General features: G+C 37.5%; 1 protein-coding gene across 1 annotated transcript in view; it reads right to left on the bottom strand.

Moving 5' to 3' along the window:
• Nucleotides 1–26,701, bottom strand: part of HMCN1 (hemicentin 1) — a 537,733-nt gene that overhangs the window by 231,060 nt on the left and 279,972 nt on the right. The window contains exons 19-30 of the mRNA XM_068985901.1: nt 26,107–26,251; nt 21,187–21,299; nt 19,525–19,684; nt 18,733–18,901; nt 14,691–14,818; nt 12,338–12,610; nt 11,243–11,338; nt 7,338–7,532; nt 6,155–6,285; nt 5,842–5,989; nt 3,049–3,175; nt 299–453 (exon numbers count right to left, since the gene is read on the bottom strand). Coding sequence (XP_068842002.1) covers nt 299–453; nt 3,049–3,175; nt 5,842–5,989; nt 6,155–6,285; nt 7,338–7,532; nt 11,243–11,338; nt 12,338–12,610; nt 14,691–14,818; nt 18,733–18,901; nt 19,525–19,684; nt 21,187–21,299; nt 26,107–26,251 — 1,840 coding nt within the window. The remainder of the gene's footprint in view (nt 1–298; nt 454–3,048; nt 3,176–5,841; nt 5,990–6,154; nt 6,286–7,337; nt 7,533–11,242; nt 11,339–12,337; nt 12,611–14,690; nt 14,819–18,732; nt 18,902–19,524; nt 19,685–21,186; nt 21,300–26,106; nt 26,252–26,701) is intronic.

Genomic DNA, 26,701 nt, shown 5'->3' with positions numbered 1-26,701 from the left:
AGAACCTCTCGAGGTATACAGACATTTAACTTATGTTCCACTAACAAATAAGGGAATACCTGACCTCTTAAGTGAGATCATATGAAAATCACTAGACCCTGAAGAAATACATACTCAATGATAAAATGCATTAAAATTGGATACAACGTTCTAGCTTAAAACAGAAGAAGATAGGCTTTTGCCCTTGAAGTAAGTACCATTTAAAATTATTTTGCATTGAATAAAAGAGCAACCCTGATTTTCAATGTATAATGAGAACTGATAATAACAGTAAAAAGCATAAGAAAGTCACACTTACTATAGATTGTCAGTTTTATATCCTTGGCTTGTTTGCCAGCTGCATTAGACACAGTACACTGGTAGCGTCCCTTGTCACTTCTTCGTGCATTCTTTAAATGTAAAACTTGTCCTCTGTCTAGAATTTCAATATTAGGGTCTCCCAAAAATAAAGGCCTAGAAAAAATACAATTTTATTCTATGGCTCCATTTTCATTTTCCTAAACATTTTCTGTTTTATTAATCATAACAGAAATCATTAAGTTGTATGAGTTTAAAAATATGGATCAAAGTTGAATTTTTTAGTTGGAATCTAAAAAATGCAATGATATGACTAAGTACTCCTGTTCAGAAGAGTGGGATTATTAAATCACTTTATTAATGAAAGTTAATTATCACTTTGAGATGAAAGATTATTCTTCCTTTTAACTTAAATTGTTGAACAGTAATAATAAAACATTTTATTTCATTCATTCACCACCCCCCTTTTTTAAATTTATATAGATAGTTTTTCTTTTCTGAATGATGGTAGAAAATTTAAGTGTACAGGAGCTTCAAGCCAAGCAATATTATTTGTAAACTAATATTATAATACATGGAAAAATATTCACAACACATAGTTATTACTAAAGACGATATCAACTTTCCTAATAAGTAGGTATTATAATAAATATGAATGCTTTCATAATACTGAAATACTGAAAGATATTTATCCCAAAGGTAGGTCATATATATTTGTCAAGGAGTCTTTTTCCACTATTCAGTCATTTACCAACTACTATTATGTGACTGCTTTATGTTTGGTAGCAGCTTTATTTAATACTTAAAACATCATGTTTATTAAAGTCTATGGTATCTTAAGAGTCATACCTTTAAAATCCCATTGATATTCTTTCAGGAAGACCTATATCTTGTTTTTAAAAAGCTGTAGGGAATTTGCCACATGATAAATCAATGCAGTTCTATATTAAAAGTCAGTACTAAGACTACAAGATTAAAGAAAACACATTTAATTTTCTGCGACAGCATCCCTTACTATTCCTTGGTATGACACTTTGTTTGAAGTTCCCTAAAACTGACAGAATAAAGTTCCTTACGTAAATGTATTCTGTTTAAAGAAGTGGAATACTTGATAATGCTCCTCAAATTTAAGCAACTTTAAAACTTTCACTGATTGCTCACTATGCAAGTTTCATAAAAACTGAAACAAAAAAAGCATTATAATAAGAAAAGGTCTTCTTGGTTTATTGCCACAACGTGATTCTTTCCTCTTACCATTCTCAGTCTGTGTTCTTGCACACATTTTTCTAAACATTTCCACTCAGGAACATATTGCTAGAGGAATCTCAAGTTGTTATACATAAATGGCCTTGTATTATTGTTCTATTTTTAACTTGACAATAGCTATGGAGATAATTTTGGTGCCTACAGCTTGATTTTCTTTTTAATTGCTGTTTAGTGTTTCACAATATGACAACGCTGTATGTCACCTATCCATTCTCCCAAGGTCAAGCTTTAAGCAGTTTTCACCTTTCTGCCATCATTGTTTCAGAGAGAATTAACATACAAGCCTTCCTATGGAACAGACAATTGACTTCCCTTTCCTAGACACTGGAAGTATAACTGCTGTATTAGAGCATATGAACATTTAAATTTTAATAGATATCAACAAATTGGCTTTCAGAGTACTAATTTATTAATACCTTGTTCCATCAGAGAATTATATCCTAACCTACCAAACTCTAAGACAACAACTGATATTTTTCAAACTTCTACTATTTTTTTGCCAAACTGACCTATGAAAAACAAAGTCATGTTATTTTTGCTTGCCCTCTCCAAATTATTGAAGGTGAGCATCTTTTAAAACATTTATTGCTTAACTATGTAACTTTCTAATTGCCTGTTTATACCCTCCACACATCTTCCTATGTTGTCTTTCTTAACATATAAAAACTTTTCATACAATCCTTTGTTTCATACACTGCAAACCTTTACTTTTTGCTACTTAAGTCTTAGATACCTACTTTCAGAAATTATAAAAATACACAAACTGTGACCATGCTGTAACAGATAAGCTCTCATGAGCAATACACATCATTGCACCTATTATCAATGTGGGCAAACCTCAGCAGCCCTTGAACTTGAAGTCTAGGAAACATTTAATTGCTCTTTAGGGGGTGTTCTTTTTGCCCATATTGTAAACTAGCTTAAGTATTTATCTTGATGTCATAAGCAAATTTCATTTTTTAATAATGCACAAAATTCCATGTAAACACAAGATTAGTTCTTTATTTGGATCTTGCATTTTTTCCTTTGTTGCTCTTAATATATATTTGTGCTTAGTTGCTTCAGTTGTGTTCAACTCTATGCAACTCTATGGACTGTAGCCTGCCAGGCTCCTTTGTCCATTGGGATTCTCCAGGCAAGAATACTGGAGTGGGTTACCATGCCCTCTTCCAGGGGATCTTCCTGACCCAGGAATCGAACCGGGTGCTCCTGCCTTACAGGCAGAATCTTTACCAGTTGAGCTACCAGGAAAGCCCTTGCATATATTCAGTGTATAACAAATTGAATTTCTCCATGTCTCTAAAATAAATTCCTAGCATTTATAAAGCATCTTATAATTCATAAATTTGAGACCATTTTTGAATACTGCTTTTCCTTCATGTTCACTTAATAACACTCTAGCTGGTAAGATAGTTAAGAGGGAGAAAATCCACATCTATTTACAAACAGTTGGACCCTTGCAACAAATATAGAAAAAGTACTCACTTGCCATCTTTGAACCAGTGAATAACGGGAAAGGGGGTGCCTTTCACCTGGCATTCAAGTGTGGTAGCCTGGTTCAGGAGAACTGAGACTTCACCAGGGGAACCAGCACCTATTATGGTGGGCGGGACTTAAACAAAGATATTTTATCATGAAAATCTACGACTTAGCAAAAAGAGTAGAGAGGGGAGAGAAGATAATGATTTCTATAATATTTCAACAAGTTTTTGTCAAAAAGAAAATATTATGCAATAATCCTGTTTTCATATCACATCTGTAGACCCAAATATCAAATTTAAATACAGGAACACATTCATGAACGATCTGACAGCAGAAAATTACTTGGAAGAATTGTGGTAATAAAGAATTCATTTTCAGCAACATTAAATCAACACACAAAAGGAGTTTAGAATATAAATGAGCAGTGAAGCTCATATAATGAAATTTACTATGGCTATCCATTTTAAATAATGAATGACATAGTCAACGACAATCTGATAATGTTCAAATTCTACATATTATACCATAGTGTTGTTTGAAATATACTACCCTTGTCTCTTTTAAAGGCCTCCTATGCTAAAATTGCATGTCAGATAAAATGTGAAAAGATTCACATTATATCTCATGTGAAAAGGTGCTAGTTTTTATTCTTAGAATTATCAAGCGTATTAAAGAGCTCCCATAAACTTCCCTGAACTTCAAATCCTCTCCCTTCACATCATGTTATGGTGATTAACCTTCATCTGCAGAGCCACGTGTTGTGCTGTGCTTAGCTGCTCAGTCATGTCTGACTCTTTGGGACCCCAGGAACTGTAGCTCGCCAGGCTCCTCTGTCTATGGGGATTCTCCAGGCAAGAATACTGGAGTAGGTAACCATGTCCTCTTCCAGGGGATCTTCCCAACCCAGGGATTAAACCCAGGTCTCTCGCACTGCAGGAGGATTTTTTTTACCATCTGAGGCTCCAAGGAATGATCAGCCACTAAAAGGATCAATGCCAGGAGGGGCGGGTAGTAATCAGATTTGTTTTAAGACCATGCTGGCTTCCAAATGAAGATCATATTCCAGTGGCAAAGAGTGGACAAAGTGGACTTGTTAGGAGGCTATTACATTAATTCAGTTTATAACTGACATGGGATTAAGAAGCAGACTTAACAGGATGCAGACAAATTCACAGAGTTGGGAAGAGGGAATTAGGAAGAATCGGTGCCAGGTTGTGTCAAAAGCAAGTGGTAGTATGGAGGTGATGGTCACTATGATGTGACCGCTGAAGGTGCCCAGAACAGACATTTACTGAGACCTTTCTGAATGACTTCCCTGGTGGCACAGACAGTTAAAGCGTCTGCCTATGATGTGGGAGACCTAGCTTCAATCCCTGGCTCAGGAAGATCCCCTGGAAAAGGAAATGGCAATACACTCCAGTACTCTTGCCTGGAAAATCCCATGGACAGTCGCAGAGAGTCAGACATGACTGAGCAACTTTATTTTCTTTCTTTCTGTTCTCTATGTAACTAAGATATTGAGCCAAAGATATTGAGCTAAAAAAGCTAAGATACTGTGGAGGAGATTAGACATATAGCCTGAGAGCTCAGAAAAGAAGTCTGAGTTGGAGATAAAAATGTGGCAGTCATCAGCACACAGAGAGCAGTAAAAGTCAGGAGAGGAAATGAGTACCAAGATAAATAATGCCAATGAGACTGATAACAGAAAGATTACTTGGTTTCTATAGCTGATACTTATAGATAAAATGGTAATTTTGGTAGAGGAATGCAAAGTACTTCAGGCTTTGACAACACTTATGAGACAGAGTTTTTATATTATAGCAGTTGATGAATGATCACTCTAACGCAGGATCATCCCCAGATCTCATTTCCACTCCAGACTTACAAATCATATGTCCTTTGAGGAGAAAAATATTGAACATGAAGGGAGTCATTTTATCACAAAGTGAACTTTAATCAGCAAAAATAATTCACAAGCTAAACTTATGAAAATTTTAATTTATGATTAGGATTCAAACATTTTAAATATTTTAAACACCAATTTATTTCAGTTTCAACCTGTTCTCAGAATTCTCCCCACTTAATTAGAATTAGGGCTGAGGTAATTTAGTTACAGAAATCATTCAGAATGCAGAGGAGGGTGAATTTGTTACATTTATCAGTTCAAGTACAACCCAGGAGCTTCAGGCTGCTGCTGCTGCTGCTAAGTCGCTTCAGTTGTGTCCGACTCTGTGCGACCCCATAGACGGCAGCCCACCCAGCTCCCCCGTCCCTGGGATTCTCCAGGCAAGGACACCGGAGTGGGTTGCCATTTCCTTCTCCAGTGCATGAAAGTGAAAAGTGAAAGTGACGTTGCTCAGTTGTGTCTGACTCTTAGCCACCCCATGGATGTAGCCCACCAGGCTCCTCCGTCCATGGGATTTTCCCAGGCAAGAGTACTGGAGTGGGTGCCATTGGAGGTCAGCAAATGAATGAATTTTACCTGCATTATCCTCTATAGTTACCTCCCAAAGAATTTCCTGACCACCTCAATAGAGAAACTGACAAGAACAGTAATTTAGTAATTTTATGTATAAGACAGTAGCATGTACCCAAAGACATCACTATATGATAAATAACAAATATCTACAAACTTTCTATATCATATAGTTCTGATTAACCAATATTAAGGACAAAAATAATATGAGTAAAAGGAATCTATCAAACTTTCATCTCTTTAACTCTTTAATACAGTCAGTGCTATGCTATATAAAACACACTTGAATCGTAGTTTTTTTAAAAGAATATTTTCCTTACCTAGCACATCAATGTTAAAATGCTTTTGAGAAGCGCCTGCAACATTCACTGCTTTACAGGAATATCTTCCTGCGTCCTCTGGAGAGGCTCTGAAGAGCTTTAATATCTTCCCATTGTTTACAATCTGAATACTGCTGCTCTCAGTCACCTTTTAAGGCCAAAAGGGTCAATGTTATTTCCAATCCTAATAAAAAGGCCTAATTAAAATTTGAAGCAAAATGTTTATATTGCTATTAATAAGACCGTCACATCTGAATGATTAATTTCAGAGGCATAGGCAAAGATGTACGCGTATCTGGACATCTCCATTTACCTGAACATCATCTTTATACCACATAACGATGGGAGATGGAGTACCTTCAACTTCACAAAAGAGACTGGTTGGCTGGTTGACCAACACGGACACATTTGTTACTTGTTCTTTATCTTTAATTACTGGAGGAACTGCAAAACGTGAGGAACTGGGGTTAGTTTAAAATAAATATTATATATAGTTTCTTTACCAGGACTTTGGAAAGCAAATCTGAGGTATTTGAGAGCTAGAAAAGGTTGGTCATACTTAAGCAAAGCTTTTATTATGAAATGAAGAGTCTTGACAATATATTTATAAGTAACTCACTAAATCTTACTTTAATTATTCAGGTATGAATTAAAACTGAAAATGAAAAATGAAAAATGAAAAAAATTCAGTTATGTATTAAGGATAAATTTAAGGGAGAAACTATTTATTTCACATACCACTCAAAATGCAAACTGCTCGTCTCAAGTTATGTGGGACTACTTTGCTGATAAGAATGAATATTGCCCAGTATTTATGGAAGACAATATCCATTAATTTTTAAGTGTATACATCCTTTGACTCATGCAAAGTGCCATATGTACATGATTTTCACTGAAGCATTACTTAAAATAGTATACAAGTGTTACCTAATTAAATGTTCATCATTAATATGAACATTTATGTTCATTATGAGCTTATCATAGAAAGCTAAGTTATGGTACAGTGGGATCCTAGTTAGGCATAAATAAGAGTTAGGAATACTCTAAGATAGAGTACTTAATGATACAGGCAAGGTATACAGTAATGGATAAAACAGTCTACTATAAATTCTTTTTATATGTAACAAAGAATGAAATATATATTCGTATTTCTTCATTTTTGCAGAAAATATCTCTGGGAAGATACACACAAACACATACATACCCCCAACAACTTTCCTTGCCCAGAGGGAGGATAAAGTAGATTGCTTAGCTCAGTGCCAGAAGACTTTTGACTTTGTATCTTTTTCTACCATTTGAATTTTCAATGATGTAAAATCACAAAAAAAATTATATGAAATTTTAAGTCAAATGAATACATGAAGTTAGACTACTAGTTTTTAAATTGATAACATGTCTTTTTATGTAAATATTAAATGATACTACACTGAAAGGAAAACATATAAAGGAATTTGAACATATTACATATTCAGTTATATGATTTTATCTGTATTTACCATGGACTTTGAGGTTATATCTTCTTTCTGTGGTTCCAGCTTCATTGACTGCCACACAAATATACTCCCCGTTGTCATATGGTGTAACAGAAGCAATAACCAACAATGTGCCATCTTCTAATACAGAAATACCAAGCTCTTGGCCTGTCAGCTCTCTACCATTCCGCAACCATTTGATGGTTGGTTTGGGGGTACCTAAAAAAGAAATTAAAGCTTTGTGATATTTTACAACAAAATTAGAAATCACTATTAAATATCAACTATCTTGAGGAGAAATAAAATTTCTCATCATTATACTATGTATCCTTAGGTACTTTCAAAATATGGAATTTTGCAGAGATTATGGTATGTCATCTCTCTATTTCCTGACTGGTTTTAAAAGATCTAAGGTCTCTAGTGTAGAATTTGATCAAAGTCATTTTTATCAAGACATTCAGATGATAATAAGCAAAACATTTTCTTGAGTGAGTTCATGGTATTAACGAGAGAAAAAGGTATTTTAGTTAAATAGACTAGAAATAGGCAGAGCTTTGGGGTGATAATAAAGGAAGAACAAAAATAAGATACTCTCAGAGGAACAGACATGAAGATTATGCAAACACTAAGAGGAAAGGAATGATGTACAGAAATGATGCTTCATCATTCACATTTTAAACAGTCCTGATAGAGCAGAGATGAGGAGCATCTGCTACTCACACATCTTGTGGGGATCCCACTCTGTTAAAGAGAGGGCATAGATTGATTCTTGAGTTTTTATACTGAAAATAAAGTTGAGAAAGCAGTGAGCAGAACTGCTTTCCTGGATTTATTTATGACCAACAGAGTGAGTGGACGTTATACGAATACAAGTGATAAAAAAAAATCTTAAAATGCATAATGGAGCCAAAAGGACATACTGGAAACAGACAAAGATTAACTCTATAATATGGATCTATTTATACAGCAAAGAATGTGCCAGGCACTATTCTAAGCACTTTCACATTTTACTTAATTTATATAAAAAATAAAGCACATTAAATAAAATCAATATATTGTATGAGACATGGCTAATAATCTTAAAGCATAATAAAAATATCAAAGAATGGAGAATGGTCATATATCAAAGACAAGTACACAAAAGGCAGGAATACACAGAATGTATTAAGATTAAACTCAAATTGAGTCAAAGTGTTATAAAACTGACTTTGACTATTAATGACTGAATTATAAAAATGACTATATTTGTGGGAAAAAATAAAACAAAAATAGTGGCATATTTCACTGTAAGATGCTGACTGATGAAGAGAATATAAAACTGATGGACTACAACTGCACATGTTGCCAAGGATAAAAGTGGGTTATAATCATTTCCTTATATCCTACTTATTCCTTAATGGACTTCGCAAACTTCTCAACTAATATTTGTTAAGCTAATAAATGAAAAAGCAAATTAAGAAATGCTGGGCTGGCAGAAGCACAAGCTGGAATCAAGACTGCAGGGAGAAATATCAATAACCTCAGATATGCAGATGACACCACCCTTATGGCATAAAGTGAAGAGGAACTAAAAAGCCTCTTGATGAAAGTGAAAAAGTTGGCTTAAAGCTCAACATTCAGAAAACGAAGATCTTGGCATCTGGTCCCATCACTTCATGGGAAATAGATGGGGAAACAGTGGAAACAGTGTCAGACTTTATTCTGGGCGGGGCTCCAAAATCACTGCAGATGGTGACTGCAGCCATGAAATTAAGAGACGCTTACTCCTTGGAAGGAAAGTTATGACCAACCTAGACAGCATATTCAAGAGCAGAGACACTACATTGCCAACAAAGGTCCATCTAGTCAAGGCTATGGTTTTTCCAGTAGTCATGTATGGATGTGAGAGTTGGACTGTGAAGAAAGCTGAGCGCTGAAGAATTGATGCTGTTGAACTGTGGTGTTGGAGAAGACTCTTGAGAGTCCCTTGGACTGCAAGGAGATCCAACCAGTCCATTCTGAAGGAGATCAGCCCTTGGATTTCTTTGGAAGGAATGATGCTGAAGCTGAAACTCCAGTACTTTGGCCACCTCATGTGAAGAGCTGACTCACTGGAAAAGACTGGGAGAGATTGGGGGCAGGAGGAGAAGGGGATGACCGAGGATGAGATGGCTGGATGGCATCACTGACTCGATGGATGTGAGTTTGAGTGAACTCTGGGAGATGGTGATGGACAAGGAGGCCTGGTGTGCTGTGATTCATGGGGTCGCAAAGAGTTGGACATGACTGAGGAACTGAATTGAACTGAACTAAAGAAGTAAATTGCATTATCTTTACTTTCTCAATGGTAGAACAACCAGGTCAAGGTGAAATTCATGGCAAAGATAATGAAAGGCACTAAGCTAGAAGGGGACGACAGAGGACGAGATGGCTGGATGGCATCATTGAGTCAATGGACATGAGTTTGAACAAACTCTGGGAAATGGAGAAGGATAGGGCAGCCTGGGCATGCTGCAGTCTGTGGGGTCTCAAAAAGTCAGACATGACTGAGCGACTGAAAACAGCAATTTTAAATTAACACAAGAATTCTATCCCAGGTGAACTAGGAAACTAGGAAGAGGTAGTATATCAAACTGGAAAAGGGACATTCAAGTCAGCTTGTAAGTCAGGGATTCAGCGGAGAGTACTCAGCGATAGCACCACTAGTAGGGCTCCCTTGGGAGTGAGTGCCCATAGCACTTACTTGAACATACCTTTCTCAAGGATTCTTCTCCAGCCTTGCCTACCACCACCGCCCACTGACCCTAGGAATGGTGTTGGTGGTGTAGCTGCTAAGTTGTGTCTGACTCTTGAGACCCCATGGACTATAGTCTGGCAGGCTCTCTGTCCATGGGGATTCTCCAGGTAAGAATACTGGAAAGGTTTGCCATTTCCTTCTCCAGGGGATCTTCCCAACCCAGCGACTGAATCCATGTCTCCTGCATTGCAGGCAGATTCTTTACCACTGGAAGCCATCAGGGAAACCATCACGGACCCCAGGAACAGTTACTGACAACTCTTTACATATCTGAAGAGCTTATTAGAGTTACCTTTTTTTGAATGCTGGTAGAAAATAATCATTGATGAGAGAGATATTGTTAAGAGATGCAAAATCTTGCTGTAGAAACAGAGGGAGCTGTAGGGTCCTTCAACTTCCACTGTCTCCAGGAACAACGACGAAGAGGCCCGTGTAGGAGCATGGATTCCTCCAGGAGACGATGGAAAGGGTACTGCTCGGTTTTTGCCAGAATTAGTACAGACTCATTTGAGTCACTGCAGATGAACATTATGTGAAAGAGAATATTTTGGGCCACCTATTGGGCATCCAGGGTAAGGCGATAGTGACCCTTTTTATAGGCTTTGGAGCAGAAAGAATAACCATCATCCTGCCAGGAAATATGATGAGATAGAAAGCCCAGAAATTCAGGGAAAGGAGGAGTTTGGACAAGCATCAGAGAGCCAAGTTACTACCTGGCTCCAGAATTACCAGTAGAGGATAAATCTAGAAAGGAGTTTTTAGAAAAGAAGAGTAACAAGGAGATGGTCCTAATATATACCCCTGACTGAGACAAATATGCAATATTTTGAATAGCTCTGTCACATTATAAAGAGAAATCTTGTCAGAAATAAAATGAACTAAGTCACAGGAAGGAGCATGAACGAACTGGAAAACATACCGGCTTAGGCAAGTCTGAAAGAACAGAAGGCGTTTCCAGTGAAGGAAATAAAACACCTGGAGGGAAGAATACCTAGATTAAAGAGTTCTTATTTGAAAGAAGTGTTAGTTTCCATTTTGCACAAATGTTATAACAAGGACTGACGAGTAGAATTTAATGATGCCTGGGGTTCAATACAGAATTCTAGAACAATACAACATTATGCCAATGCCCATGTGACCAAGTCGTACACACCTTTTGCAGGACATGGAAATGCAATGCGTTGGTTGGCCACTCTTTCTTGGAATGGAGTGTTATATGGAGGCTCTAGGTCTTCCAGAATAGGTGGTTCTATTAGAAAAATAAATGCATTATCACAGGCTTTCCTTGGGCAATACTGAATTCTTCTGAGGCTACATTTGATACCTGCTTCTCTTTTCCTGCCTTTGCACTGGTACTCTCCCTGACTGGAATGTTTTTCCTCCTGATTGGACATGCCTGGCTCCTTCTAGTCAACAAGATTTCACTACACATATCATCACCTCAGAGAAGTCCTCATGACAATTCAGTCTACGGTAGCCAACTGCTGGGAGTTGTCTAAAAAAAACTATTTTAAATTTCTACAAAGTGCATCTCACAATCTGTTATTTCTTATTTACTTGCCTGCTTGCTTTCTGCCTACTTACAGAACTGGTCATGAGAGCAGGGGTTTTACCTCTGTCACCGTCTTCTCCTCACTGCCTAGATCACGACAGACCCCTGGCAGGAACTTGATAAACACTTGTTGCTTAAAGGAATAAAGATTAATCAATTTGGGGGGCGTGCACCATGTGGCATGTGGGATCTTAGTTTCCCAACTAGGGATCGAACTCATGCCCTCTACAGTGGAAACGCGGAGACCAACTACTGGATCACCAGGGAATTCCTCAAAGATTAATCTTTAAACCCTCAACACAGGCCATCATTAGAGGGAACAGTGGACCTCGACGTTCTAGGGATTAATGTTGAGTGCACCTTACTACTCTAAGGTAAATCCTACTCCAATCAACTGTGCCCACAATTTCTTCCAGACCAAAAATAGTGGGTGGGGTACTTATCTAGGATTGTTTGCACCATCTACATCATCCTGGGCAACTCCATTTTCAAAGGTAAACAGTTTACTAACATACAGCTTCATTTCATTTCTGGAATCATTTTCCTTTCAAAGATAACTAGAGAGTCATAAATCTATACAGAAGTCTTCTGAAAGTGATCCAAGACTAAGCAAGACTATATCTTCTGCACAGACTCCAGGGTTTTCCCCCCACTCCCCACCCCACCATACATATATTTTCCTAGGACCCAAATCACCTTGAACGTGTAGTGTTATCTCCGTCTCATCACTGCCTGCTATGTTAGTAGCGACACATGTATATATGCCAGCATCTGAGAGCATCGCTTGTTTGATGCTTAATGTCCCATCTGGATGGCTAATATGCTGCAGTCCATCAACCAGCACGGCGCTTCCACCTTTGAACCAGGTGATAACAGGAAGAGGTGTCCCTTGAGCACCGCAAGGAATGTCCACTCTTTGGCCAACTTGGACTTTCATAACTTTAGGGCCACGCTGTATCTTTGGAGGCACTGGAAACAATGACTGAGTATTAACAAACCAAGTTTTAAAAACTTCCTTCCTTTTTTCACTTTAAATGAGACCTCCTCACCAAGACACAGCATGGGAAAGTAGAATCATCTCAGGATGGGGACCCAGGCTCACGCCACTTAGTAGCTGTGTGATCAAGGGCGATTCAGTATACTGTGTGAGGCCTGTTTCCTTGCTAATCCAGGCAAAATAAACTCTTTAGTACCAACGCACTGCAAAGATTATGGGAAGGAATGAATTTAAACTTCTCATTCCAAACTCGAGGAATACTAAGCATTTAAGGATGTCAGATTTCTTACATAAATAACGTAAGGTTTAAAAAGCCTCTAAAATGGCAATCCAGTTGATTTCTGTAACAGAGTAAAACAAAAGTGTTTCTCTCCATGGATTCTTAACTTCTGTTCTCTTTGTGGAAGATTTAACTAGACAGTAAGAACTATTTCCCATCATAGCTTTCACTTATTTCAGAGAAGAAAATCAAGACAGAACTTCTATTATTTCCCTTTATCTACCTTCCTTCAGAAATGTAAATGAGATAATTTATAAAAGTAGTGTTAGCTCCCACATACACCCATTGTGTACTATAAAATCAAATTGATTCCTAAAGATATGATTAGAATTTATGTACTTTACATCCCTGAAATACCCGACTCCTCTGTCCTTTTGTTAAAACTTAATATTTAACCAAGATATTCTAAAGGTTTCATTTGCAACAATCTTTTAAGTTGATAGTACAGGCGTACTTCATTTTACTTTTACCGTGCTTTGCTTTATTACACTTAACAGATAATGCAATTTTTACAAATGGAAGTTTTATGGCAACCCTACATTGTCAAATGATGTTTAGCACTTTTAGCAATAAGATATTTTAAAAATTAACACTGTATGCATTATGCTCAATGCAGGTACATTGTTTTTAAAGCCATAATGCTACTGCACACTTTGTAGACTATAATATAGTGTAAACATAATTTTTATTGGCACTGGGAAACCAAAAAAACTCATGTGACTCACTTGATTGCTATATTCATTTTACTGAGATGCTCTGGAAACAAACCCATAATATCTCTAAGATATGCCTGTATTATTATCATCATTTTATGAAAAAAACATTAAAGATAAAAGAGGGTAGGTTTTACCTAACGCCCTAGAACTAGTGAACATCAGAACTCTCAGTGGATTTTATATCCCACAGTCAAGAGGACAGTAGTGTAATGACTGATCTGAGAGTGAAATCAGGTCAAGACCATGTGAGCAAATTTCTTCTCTTATTTGAATGCATGGCTTAGAATATGTGCTCACTAAGCATATGTTGAATGAATGAGTAATTAGACTAAGGCAAATTGGGGGAAGAAAGCAGACTATGAAGAAAATTTTGTAAAGGAGTTAAAGAACCCCAGGAGCAGAATGTTTTCAGTGACTGAGCTCCATAAACATTGAAAATGACCATTTAAATGCTATCAAATCCTTCCTTGAACATTTGCTTCCACAAAAGGCTACCAGTCTAAATGCATTTCTTTCTTTTTCTTAAAGTATGCTTTAGCATTAGAATGAATATACTTATTTTTACTTATTTATTTTTTATTTTGGCTGTACTGGGTCTTTGTCAAATCATGTGGGCTTTCTCTAGTCACAGAGCATGGGCTCTAAAGTGGGGGGGTCTCAGTTGCCCTGCAGCAGGTGGAATCTTAGTCCCCCAAAAAGGGACTGAACCCATGTCCTGTACATTAGGAGGTGGTTTCTTAACCACTGGACCACCAGGGAAGTTCCTAAACATATTTCTTTTTTTTACAGTGTATCAACAATACTTATAAATGACCTGTGGTAAAACTGAGATCCAAAATTTTAATACTGTTCACCTGAGGAAAAAGGGGAAAGTTGTTTATGGATAGGAGATAACATTTTCAAAGTAAATGAAAGAAAGTTGTGAGTCTCAGATTTTAGAAAATTTTTGTATAATTACTCCGTATATAATTTGAGGATAACTATCAGAAAAAGTGGGACAACAGGTTTGCTGGTGGCTAGTCCCCAGATAGCATATACTTTCATTTCGAAACTCACCATGGACGTTTAATTTAACAGACTGAGTCACATTCCCTGCAATATTTGTAGCGACGCAAAGATACATCCCACTATCTGAAACACGGGTCTCAGTGATCTTCATTGAACCAGAGGGGAGGAACGTGTGTCTAAGAGAAGGAAACCACAGGGCAGACCATCAAATAGGAGAATATAAATATCCCCTAAGCAACTGCAATTCACTATGAAATTATTACTTTGCAAACAGTTTCTGAAACCATTCTCTAATCTATAATGTCATTTCTATGCACCTTAAAAGTCAGGAATTTTCGTAAGTATCCTATGTATTCTGTATGATATTCTCACAAACACCAAATTAATTTGCTTTCACATTTAAATTTAATCTAAGGGTGTGACACTGTCGAGTAATTGTACATCTCTTTGCTTTACTAAGTATAGCTTTACAAAGCAAATATGTTTTAATAAACTTTGAAGATACTTCAAACACATTATAGTTTTTCTCCAATGCTTCATTAACATTTTTATGTGCTAAAATAAAGACAAAAGAAGGTACATATGAAGTTCTCAAATATATATTGAGAACACACACACACTCCTCTTATGTAGTTAGGTAAACCAGATCTACACATAAAATGTTATTATGTTCACTTTACCAAAACAGCTTTAAGAGGGAGGGGGCCAAATAGACCTACCCACGATCAGGATTTCTATAAGTTAAGACAGATAAAGTGTGCTATTGGCCCAGAGACTGACAAATGGATAAAGAGTTAAAGATGAGATCCCCTCATCCCAACCAGAAGACTTAAGCATATACGAGAACTCAACATGTAATACGTAATATCAGAGGTGATGTTACAGAAAGTTAGGAAAGGACTGACTATTCAAAAATAGTGTTGGGCAAGCGGCTCTCCACATGGGAAAATAAATAAAATTAGAGAACAAACTAGTACTATACACAAAATAAAAATTTAGAAGTATTAAAATCCAAAAAGTGAAAACAAACTTAAAATACTGCAATAAAACGTTGCAGTTTTATTTATGATCTACTAATTTAAACAAACATCTTGAGCTACATGCAAATTTTAAAATTCTGTACAACCAGTATGTGAGTGCTAGCGTGCTCAGTCCAACTCTTAGCAACGCCATGGACTTTAGCCCACCAGGCTCCTGAGTCCATGGGATTCTCCAGGCAAGAATACTGGAGGTGAGTTGCCATTTCCTCCTCCAGGGGATCTTCCCAATCCAGGGATGGAACTAGACACCATATATAAATTAATTTGAAAGGCTAGGAGTATTCTGAGATATTTTCAACACATATGAGAGACAAAGGATTGCTATTAAGAACAAAACCCAAATTTCTACATTCAATAATTAAAAAAAAACAAGTCACCAGAACACTGGAGCAGGTTTAAAGATGCAATTCACAGACAACAAAATGGCCAACAAACAAGAGAAAGCATTCTAGCCCCACTGGAATTCAGTCATGTGAAAAGTAAGATAGTTGCAAGATACCATTTCACACCTATATGAATGGCAAAAACTTTTAAGTCAGTCAACACCATGCACTGTTGATAATGTGGCAACAGGTACATATATATTCTGCTGGTGGCAGGTAAATTAGGACTGCCCCTTCAGTAGGCAATTAAGCAATGTCTACAAAACTCAAAATAGTTACTCATTCTAATTAGGAATTGTGGTTCTAGGTACAAGTCTCAAAGAAACTCATGTAGCTGCATACAAGGAGAGACATAAAAAGATATTCCTTGAAAAGTTTTGTTTCTAAAGCCAAGGGAAAAAAAAGAAGAATAAAATGTAGAAACACCAACCAGAGCATAAAGAGAGAAATCTGTCTAAATAAAATGTAGAATATGTTTACGGTAATGAAAATGAATAAACTGAATCTACATGCATAAAAATGGATAAAAGTTGACTCAATAAAGCAAGCAGTAGAGTAATAAGTAACATGCTACAATAGTAAACTGAAAACAAGTACATGAAACAAAATTAAAAGGAGGGAAAATATTCTGTACTATCTAAGGATGTATGTGTAGGATACACACCAAGTCTGTGGCAGTTTGCCTCTGGGAAGAGAGATAGAGACGGAGACTGAGAAGGGGAACAATGAAACTTCAGCATCATCTGAAATGTCAAGGCACTTATTTTCTTCAAAGACATAATAATGTAGTTCTGCACTGTTTATTTTTTTCCCTCAAGTGTGGTAGGGAAACTAGAATGGCATGAATTTATAGCTTCAAAACTATACACATCAACAAGGCTAAGAGAAGATAGCTAGAGATTATAGTTTTTATTCTTCCGGTAACTTCTGGCATGATATCAAGTTAAAACAGTAATTGATACCATTCTTTGAGAACAAGAGGAGAAATACGGAATGTACATTATATCATCCTTTCAGGAATTATCCTCATTCTATAAACAAAAAGTCGAGGTTCAAAGAGACCCACTGAAAAAACTGCCAAAGTTTCAGAGAAGCTTTACATAGTGGAGGTAAATTTAAACTCACACTTGCATGGCAACAAAAGTTGTGCTCTGAAAGTTTCTGGCGTTCTGCTTTCCATTACTCTTAGCCTATCAAATGTTTTTTCAGTGGACCTTTGTTTGTTTAAGGGCTTTAATCAAGAAGATTTGTACAAAACTACCTAATGAAAGTCAAAACCTTGATATTAGAGAACCTATTGTGTTTTATTGCTTCTCTGGGAATAATGCAATTTTATAGACAATACACACTTTGTACTAACAAGAATCTACATACTAATCTACATCCAAACCATTTCCATAACTACCTTGTAGAATGTCCAGTGGGAAGTTATGTCAAAGCTCAGTTTTAGCATTTCTGCTCTTAAAGAATGATTTAGATGGTTTACATGTTTCCTGTAGGCTCAGTGTAATATAAATTATCTCAAATTTTAAAACTGGGCTTCTTGATTGGGTTGTTTTTTTTGATATTGAGCTGCACGAGCTGCTTGTATATTTTGGAGATTAATCCTTGTCAGTTGTTTTGTTTGAAAATATTTTCTCCCATTCTGAGGGGAAGATCTAATGGATACTTCTCCAAAGATGACACAAAGATGGCCAACAAACTCATGAAAAGATGCTTACCATCACCAATTATTAGAGAAATGCACATCAAAATTACAATGAGGTATCACGTCACTCTGGTCAGAATGGCCATCATGAAAAAAATCTAGAAACAATAAATGGTGGAGAAAGTCTGGAGAAAAGTGAACCCTCCTACACTGTTGCTGGGAATGTAAACTGGTACAGCCACTATGCAGAACAGTATGGAGGTTCCTCAAAAAACTAAAAATGGAATTACCATATGAGCCAGCAATCCCACTCCTGGGCAGACACTCAGAGAAAACCATAGTTCAAAAAGATACATGCACCCCACTGTTCACTATAGCACTATTTACAATAGTCAGGACATGGAACCAACCTAAATACCAACAGAGAAATGGATAAAGATGTGTGTACAATGAAATGTTAACAAAATAGTGCCATCTGCAGAGATGTGGACAGACCCAGAGATTATCATATGGAGTGAAGAAAGAAAGAAAAACAGTAGCATCAAATATCATATAATACTGCTTATATGTGGAATCTAGAAGAAAGGTACAGATGAACATAGTTGCAAAGCAGAAATAGAGACACAGATGTAGCGAACTTATGGACACCAACGGGAAAAGTGGGGATGGGATGAACCAGGAGATTACTATTGACACACGTACACTACTGCTGCTGTGCATAAAACAGATAACTAAAGAGAACCTACTGTATAGCACAGAGAATTCTACTCCGTGTTCTGTGATGATCTAAATGGGAAGGAAATCTAAAAAAAGGGGATAGATGTATACTTAAAATCGATTCACTTTGCTGTACAGTAGAAACTAACAAAAAATGTAAAGTAACTATACTCCAATAAAAATTAATAGAAAATAAAAATAAAAGGTTGGTTTTTTTTTTTTTTTGAGACATTTGAAAACCTGAACAGCCGTCTGTCCCAAGAGATTGTTTCATGTGTCGCAATTCATCCCAGGTCTCCTACCTTGGAGAGAATGGAGAGATGAGCTGGGTTTCTTTGGCCCAGGTAATGATGGGTGGGGGTAAACTCTTCACTTCACATGGAAGGGTCACCTCTTCTCCCGCAAGGACTGAGATCTCAACGGGTTTATCCTGGGATGGTCCCCTTTGGTCTCCGAACACTCTAGGCCTTACTAAAACAAACACAAGTTTGGGAAGGGAAAGAATACATTGAAACAAAGCACACTTGAAGTTAAAAACAGGACCACTAACATTCTTAAATAATTCTCAAAAACATTCTGTTAATTTCAAAGTTTGGGGACATATCTAAAGCTTTCCATAAACATTTACTGTGAGAGCTTAATGGAAAATGACTAGAACATTTTCCTTTTCACCTCTTCCTTTCAGAACACAATGAAAAGGTCCACCAAATGCCCTTTCAGAATCTGCCATATGTCAAGTAACCCCTCAAGGCAGAGCGCTAACCAAGACATAGCTGAGGTTTGGCTTTGCTAGGAGCCTTAACTATGTGGTGTTTCTAAAGAGGGTTGGGTGCCATAAGCATACTCCTTGGAAAAACACCATTAAATTTTTTCCAAAAGGCTATACCGTTTTTCTCCCTTTAAATCAGAATCTAAAGAGAGGAGATGTAGGTTGGTAGGAAAATTACATTTTTTTGTAAAAAAAAACTATAAACTTGGGGGAGTCGTTCACTTTAGGGGTTCAGGCCTCCGGTAACGTTATTTGGGAGAGAAATGTGAGTTTTGGCACAGACACACAGCATCAGTGGAGAACAGTCGTCCACGGGGGCTCTCACCATAGACAGTCAGCTGCACTTTCCTTTTGGCGTAGCCAGCTGCATTGGTGGCGGTGCACACATACTCCCCACTCTCCTCACCCCCGGGGGACACCACGTACAGACTTCCATCAGCCCCTGCGGAAAACTTAGCACTGCTGGTGGAAATCAGCTCGCCCTTCTGCAAAATGACACAGTGAAGTGTTTTTTAAGATAATAAAGGAGTAATAAAGTAATGTCTGGAAGAGGAAGAGCGGGAGAAAAAAGATCTCTGAAGGAGAAGATACTAGACTGAAAGGAGGCTAATTTAAAGAAAGTTCCCTGTAAGAAAAACAAATAATGCCAAGGTGATATTTCTTCCTACTAAACCGGGTTCCCTTCATTCTAGAACTAACAAAACTGGAGAGGATGAGGAAGTAGCAAATGGGACGGGTGCATGTGCTAAGACAGGCACCGTTTTGAGCACTTTACATGAATTAACTATGGCAACGCTTACAACAATCTTCTGAGTAGTAATTACGACAATCCCTATTTTACAGATGAAAGTATTAAGTCTGGGAGCTTGGTGGGATAACTTGCCCAAAGTGAAAGAGTCAGTCATTGGTAGAACTAGAAATAGAACCTGGGGAGGCACACTCAGGAGGCCAAACTCTTCACCTCCATTGTATTATCACAGAACAAAGGCCATTCAGGAAAGCTTTTATTTTTATATTTCCCTAAAACGAATTAAAACTTCTACTCTGTTCCAGACACTGTTTAGTTTGTGGAGTCAGCTTCACCACCATACTTTTGTGCAGGAATCTGAGCCTTCCAATTTAATTTACAGATATCAAAACCAACTTCTTTTATATTTCAGAGACTTTTAGAAGTATAAAATTAGACGTTACGGCTATCTGGAGGAAAACACGGTCCAAAAGGATACGCACACCCCCAACATTCACTGCAGCACTGTTTACAATAGCCAAGACATGAAAGCAACCTGAATGTCTTGGATTGACAAAGATGATGTGATGAATATATACAATGGAATATTGCTGCTGCTGCTGCTAAGTCGCTTCAGTCGTGTCCGACTCTGTGTGACCCCATAGACGGCAGCCCACCAGGCTCCCATCCCTGGGATTCTCCAGACAAGAACACTGGAGTGGGGTGCCATTTCCTTCTCCAATACATGAAAGTGAAAAGTGAAAGTGAAGTCGCTCAGCTGTGTCCGACTCTTCGCGACCCCATGGACTGCAGCCCACAAGGCTCCTCCATCTGTGGAATTTTCCAGGCAAGAGTACTGGAGTGGGGTGCCATTGCCTTCTCTCAATGGAATAATACTCAGCCATTAAAAAGAATGAAGTGATGCCATTTACATCAACATGGGTCAACCTAGAAACTGTCATAGTGAACGAAGTAAGTCTAAGAGAATTATTGTGTGATATCCCTTATATGAAGAATATGAAAAAGAAATGATAGAAATGAACTTATTTACAAAACAGAAACAGATCTTTACTACTTAAGGATCAAACAAGTGAATGCACTAAGGACATTTTAAGGTCCCTTCCAAGAGGTAAGACTGCGTGGTTTTTCCTTTCTGTCAGGTCCTATACGAGAGTGGCAAGTTCCACATATGACTAAAAATATTCAAATGCTGTTGTTACAGCATATGTCACAACAAACACCACTAAATGCATCCCTTACCTTGGACCAGGCAATAGACGGTTTGGGAATTCCACTTGCTTTGCACGGTAAAGTTACTGGAATGCCTTCAATGGTACTGAGGATCTGCTGTCCATGCTGAATGGTTGGCAGAACTGGAAAAGGAAGCAATATGCAGAATCTGAGCACCTACCCTTCCATTTTGCCTTACAAGTTTAAAGCTGAACTTTTTCATGATAAACAGAATATTTAGAAAAACTAGCAAAGAATCTTTTCTGTTAAAATGTAGGGTCATTTGGAAGGGAGTGTAATAAATTAAATACAACAGTTACAATCTGAACAATTTAAATAAAACCTTAAAATGAAGTAGCAAATTATGTGTAATATGGTTGATTTTCCTAACAAAACTATGAGAGGACTGAAGGAAATCTGTATTTTCCAGAAATTCAAGATAGCACTATACCCTAAGAGTTACACATTTAACATATATCTTTCACCATTGTACATTACACATTAAGCTGCAGTGAGCTGACTTAAACTCACCTCTAGAGAAATGGACTATTTAACCACTACACATTAAATATCTGTCTATACACAAGAATCACTTAGCAAGCTACTAAATTTAACCTTGAAAATAGAATCTGTTTTCTCAAAAGGAATTCAAAAGTTATACTTGAAAGGTCTTAGGAGTTTACATTTAAAAGTCTAAAATACAAAATTCTAAGGGGAAAAATGGCATAACTTTTGATTTTAGAAAGCAACTAAAGAATTGACACTAATGAGTGAAACAATAGGAAAGAGATTTTATCATTTCATTCTGTGTAAATCTGCTAATCATAACCAGTGTTAGTCTCTCAGTCATGTCTGACTCTTTGTGACCCTATGAACTGCAGCCCACCAGGCTCCTCTGTCCATGGGATTCTCCAGGCAAGAATACTGGAGTGAGCTGCCTTTCCCTTCTCCAGGGGACCTTCCTGACCCAGAGACTGAACCTGGGTCTCCTGCACCATCTGAGCCACCAGGGAAGCCCAATCATAACCTCTCCAAATACAAAACATTACCATTATTTGATGTTCTCCAAATAATGAATTTGATTACAGAAGCTCTCATATGTGAAAGTTCCTAACACAGCAAATGAACATCATAAAAGTGCATGCACATATATGTGTATATATATACACCATGCATTTCCTTTCCTTTCCCTGAAAGATGGAGCTGCTCTCTAGGGCTCAAGCATTCCCTGTGTCTCTTGTCTTTAAGTCAAATATCCCTGGAATAATCCCAGCTAGCCTGGAGTTGAAGTTAAGCAGACAAGAGATACCAGAGACCTCAGCGCAAAAACTTCCTCTGGGAAAAGCTTAGATTAGCTTTGTTACATACTTGCATTTTTCTAAGACTAGTCTTACTCCTTAGATAATATCTTCTTAAAGAATTGGCAGCAAATTCCCAGCCCTAAACAAGAATGTCAGGCTACTCTTTAAAGCGAGAAATTTAATTCCCAGAATTATCACGGAATAGTCAACGTTCAACTTTGCTGTCATTTTGTGGCAATGTGGAATAAGCCATTTTCCTAAATGCATATTATGTTTGACAGGTATAAAGGCAAATGTCAGCTATACATGCAGGCAACAGTTTTCAAATCTGATGACACTTGAGTATGGAAGAGCTTTTTCGTTCCAGATTGTCAATCTATGTAAATCAACATAACAATGAAATGGTTTGTCATTTTAATTTGCATTTGTATGTGCATTCATTAATACATTTTAAGAATTCATTGAGAGCCTTTACTATATTTTTTAATTGATTAAACCAAAGTATAGTTGATTTACAATGTTGTGTTAATCTCTCATAAAGAGCAAAGTGACTCATTTATACATACATATACCTTCTTTTATTCTTTTCCATTATGGCTTGTCTCAGGGTATAATAAATATTCTTAAAAGTGGAGAGGCAGTGATGAAATTTACATAAATACAGAGGTATAGAAAAACTATAATACTGCATCACATCCAACTCAAAGACAAATCTTTCCTCTGGATAGCCCTTATTAACTAAATCATTTACTCATTTTGGACTACAATGGATGAACAGTGTTCTCAAATGACCTCTTTAACTTTTCACTGTTAAATTTCCTTTATCAGTCTTCTCCAACTCCTTGGGTCTGGCCAACATCACAACTAATCATGTCACTCTTTGACCCAGGTGAAAATTTATATCAGAATCCATCTCGAGACAAGATTCTAGCAATTGTTAGAAGTAAAAGGAAGATGACATGAGTACATTTCTACTGTCGGTTGTCAAACCAGTCCATAAGCACCCTCTGGGAAATGTACGGGCTCTAGCCATACATGAAACCAGTCTGTTGTTCCATGTCCACTTCTAACTGTTGCTTCCTGACCTGCATATAAGTTTCTCAAGAGACAGGTCAGGTGGTCTGGTATTCCCATATCCTTCAGAATTTTCCACAGTTTATTGAGATCCACACAGTCAAAGGCTTTGACATAGTCAATAAAGCATAAATAGATGTTTTTCTGGAACTCTCTTGCTTTTTCCATGATCCAGCAGATGTTGGCAATTTGATCTCCGGTTCCTCTGCCTTTTCTAAAACCAGCCTGAACATCTGGAAGCTCATGGTTCACGTATTGCTGAAGCCTGACTTGGAGAATTTTGAGCATTACTTTAATAGCATGTGAGATGAGTGCAACTGTGCAATAGTTTGAGCATTCTTTGGCATTGCCTTTCTTTGGGATTGGAATGAAAACTGACATTTTCCAGTCCTGTGGCCACTGCAGAGTTTCCAAATTTGCTGGCATATTGAGTGCAGCACTTTCATAGCATCATCTTCCAGGATTGAAATAGCTCCACTGGAATTCCATCACCTCCACTAGCTTTGTTCGTAGTGATGCTTTCTAAGGCCCATTTGACTTCACATTCCAGGATGTCTGGCTCTAGGTGAATGATCACACCATCATGATTATCTGGGTCGTGAAGCTCTTTTTTGTATGGTTCTCCTGTGTATTCTTGCCACCTCTTCTTAATATCTTCTGCTTCTGTTAGGTCGATACCATTTCTGTCCTTTACATCAAGGCTGTATATTGTCACCCTCCTTATTTAAGTTATATGCAGAGTACATCATGAGAAACGCTGGACTGGAAGAAGCACAAGCTGGAATCAAGATTGCTGGGAGAAATATCAATAACCTCAGATATACAGATGACACCACCCTTATGGCAGAAAGTGAAGAGGAACTAAAAAGCCTCTTGAGGAAAGTGAAAGAGGAGAGTGAAAAAGTTGGCTTAAAGCTCAACATTCAGAAAACAAAGATCATGGCATCTGGTCCCATCACTTCATGGGAAATAGATGGGGAAACAGTGGAAACAGTGTCAGACTTTATTTTTGGGGGCTCCAAAATCACTGCAGATGGTGACTGCAGCCATGAAATTAAAAGACGCTTACTCCTTGGAAGGAAAGTTATGACCAACCTAGACAGCATATGCAAAAGCAGAGACATTACTTTGCCAACAAAGGTCCGTCTAGTCAAGGGTATGGTTTTTCAGTGGTCATGTATGGATGTGAGAGTTGGACTCTGAAGAAAGCTGAGTGCCGAAGAATTGATGCTTTTGAACTGTGGTGTTGGAGAAGACTCTTGAGAGTCCCTTGGACTGCAAAGAGATCCAACCAGTCCATCCTAAAGGAAATCAGTTCTGGGTGGTCATTGGAAGGACTGATGCTGAAGCTGAAACTCCAGTACTTTGGCCACCTCATGCGAAGAGTTGACTCATTGGAAAAGATTCAGACACTGGGAGGGACTGGGGGCAGGAGGAAAAGGGGATGACAGAGGATGAGATAGCTGGATGGCATCACCGACTCGATGGACATGAGTTTGAGTGAACTCCGGGAGTTGGTGATGGACAGGGAGGCCTGAAGTGCTGCAATTCATGTGGTCACAAGAGTCGGACACGACTGAGCGACTGAACTGAACTGATACATGAAACACAACTGCAGACAACCTGGCATTATGTATTAACTCTTTTGGACCACAACTATTTTAGTATTACCTTATTATTTCTTCAAGAATATTTCATATAAGGTTGGTGGAGATTGCCACAAGAGACTGAAAGAGGTGGAAGAGGCTATTTACAGGAAAAGCAGATATTTAAAAAGAAGATGGCCTGCATTCACTGGAAACTTCAACAGAACCAGCAAAATTTGGAAAATACTGGATTGTCCAATTCAGGCCCTAAAAAAGACTGAATCAACTACTAAAAATAGATGTTCTATTCTACTTTCATCCCTGTACACAGAGCTAGTTTTTAATACTACACTTTAGAAAAGCAATGTTGCAAAGTCTTTAAAGGAAATATTTTTAAAAATTATGACAATTTCTTGAACTATGTAGCTGTTATCTATTGAGATGTAAAAAGTTGAGAATGGTTACTCACGAATGGAAAAAAAGATAGCTTCTGGATTTTTTTATTTGTGACCTTTATAACATGCAAAAAGATTGTTTGGAGCACATGAGATGGCCTTTAGAAAAGTTTAGGTCATTTCTAGTAACACACAAAGGGGTTATTAGAAAGGACATGGCTGTTACACAATCTGAAAAGAAGAGGCAGTTTGGATGGTATAATAAGTCCTGCTTGCCTGAAATTAAAATGTATTTTTAAACATAACTCTTTGAGAGCTAAGTTCACTTTTATCAATTAAGAACCCACTTACAAAAGCCCTTGGACAGACTCAGCTAGTGACTCCCAATAATATCTTTTCGTGTACACAGGAAAGGGGAATCTGGAAACAGCCTTAACAATGTTAAATACTGTTCAAGAAATAAGGCTTTTTGTTAAGAATAACAATTAGGAAAGACATCTACTTCTTATAATTAGAGGAACAGAGTGATTTGATTTAATGACATGGACCCAGTTCTGAACTGGGAAAAAAAATTATGATGGGTGCGCCTCTTACCATGCACGTCCACAGTGGTAGTTTTGTTAGTGGTTCCAGCAACGTTACTGGCCACACAAGTATACTCGCCTCCATCCTGCAAGCGGACTCTTTCAATATGGAGACTCCCATCACTGCGTACAGTGATGTAAGGGTTTTGGACCAACTTGAAGGGAAAAAAAGTTATTTTTAATTAAAAAGGCAACAGTGTCTAAGCCAAAAGCAGATCTGCTTTCTTTTCCAACTGGATTATTAAATGTCTTATAAAATAATGAAATATTTTAACATCCTTAAGTGAAAAATGATGAGCATAAAATGTTACCAAGCATCATAACATTTGTATGTCATTGTGATATACCACCAAAAATTCTATCTACTAACATCTGTTGGAATTATGCATAGGTTGGAAAGGGAAAGAAACAGAAACAACATTTATTCCCTGTTTCTGTAATTTTGGTTATCATGCAGAACCCAAATTTGACTCTTACTATTGCCTTAATTTGTTCTTTTTCAAGAAGACTTGATTACCACTTGCAAGCCATTTGACATTTTTATTTTGGCAATCAAGCATCACTCAAATGGAGAGAATGATCTCAACACCCACCCTATTCAGATA

The sequence above is a fragment of the Capricornis sumatraensis genome, chromosome 14 (assembly GCF_032405125.1).
Source record: "Capricornis sumatraensis isolate serow.1 chromosome 14, serow.2, whole genome shotgun sequence".
NCBI lineage: Eukaryota > Metazoa > Chordata > Mammalia > Artiodactyla > Bovidae > Capricornis > Capricornis sumatraensis.
This window is presented reverse-complemented; position numbering and strand designations above follow the sequence as displayed.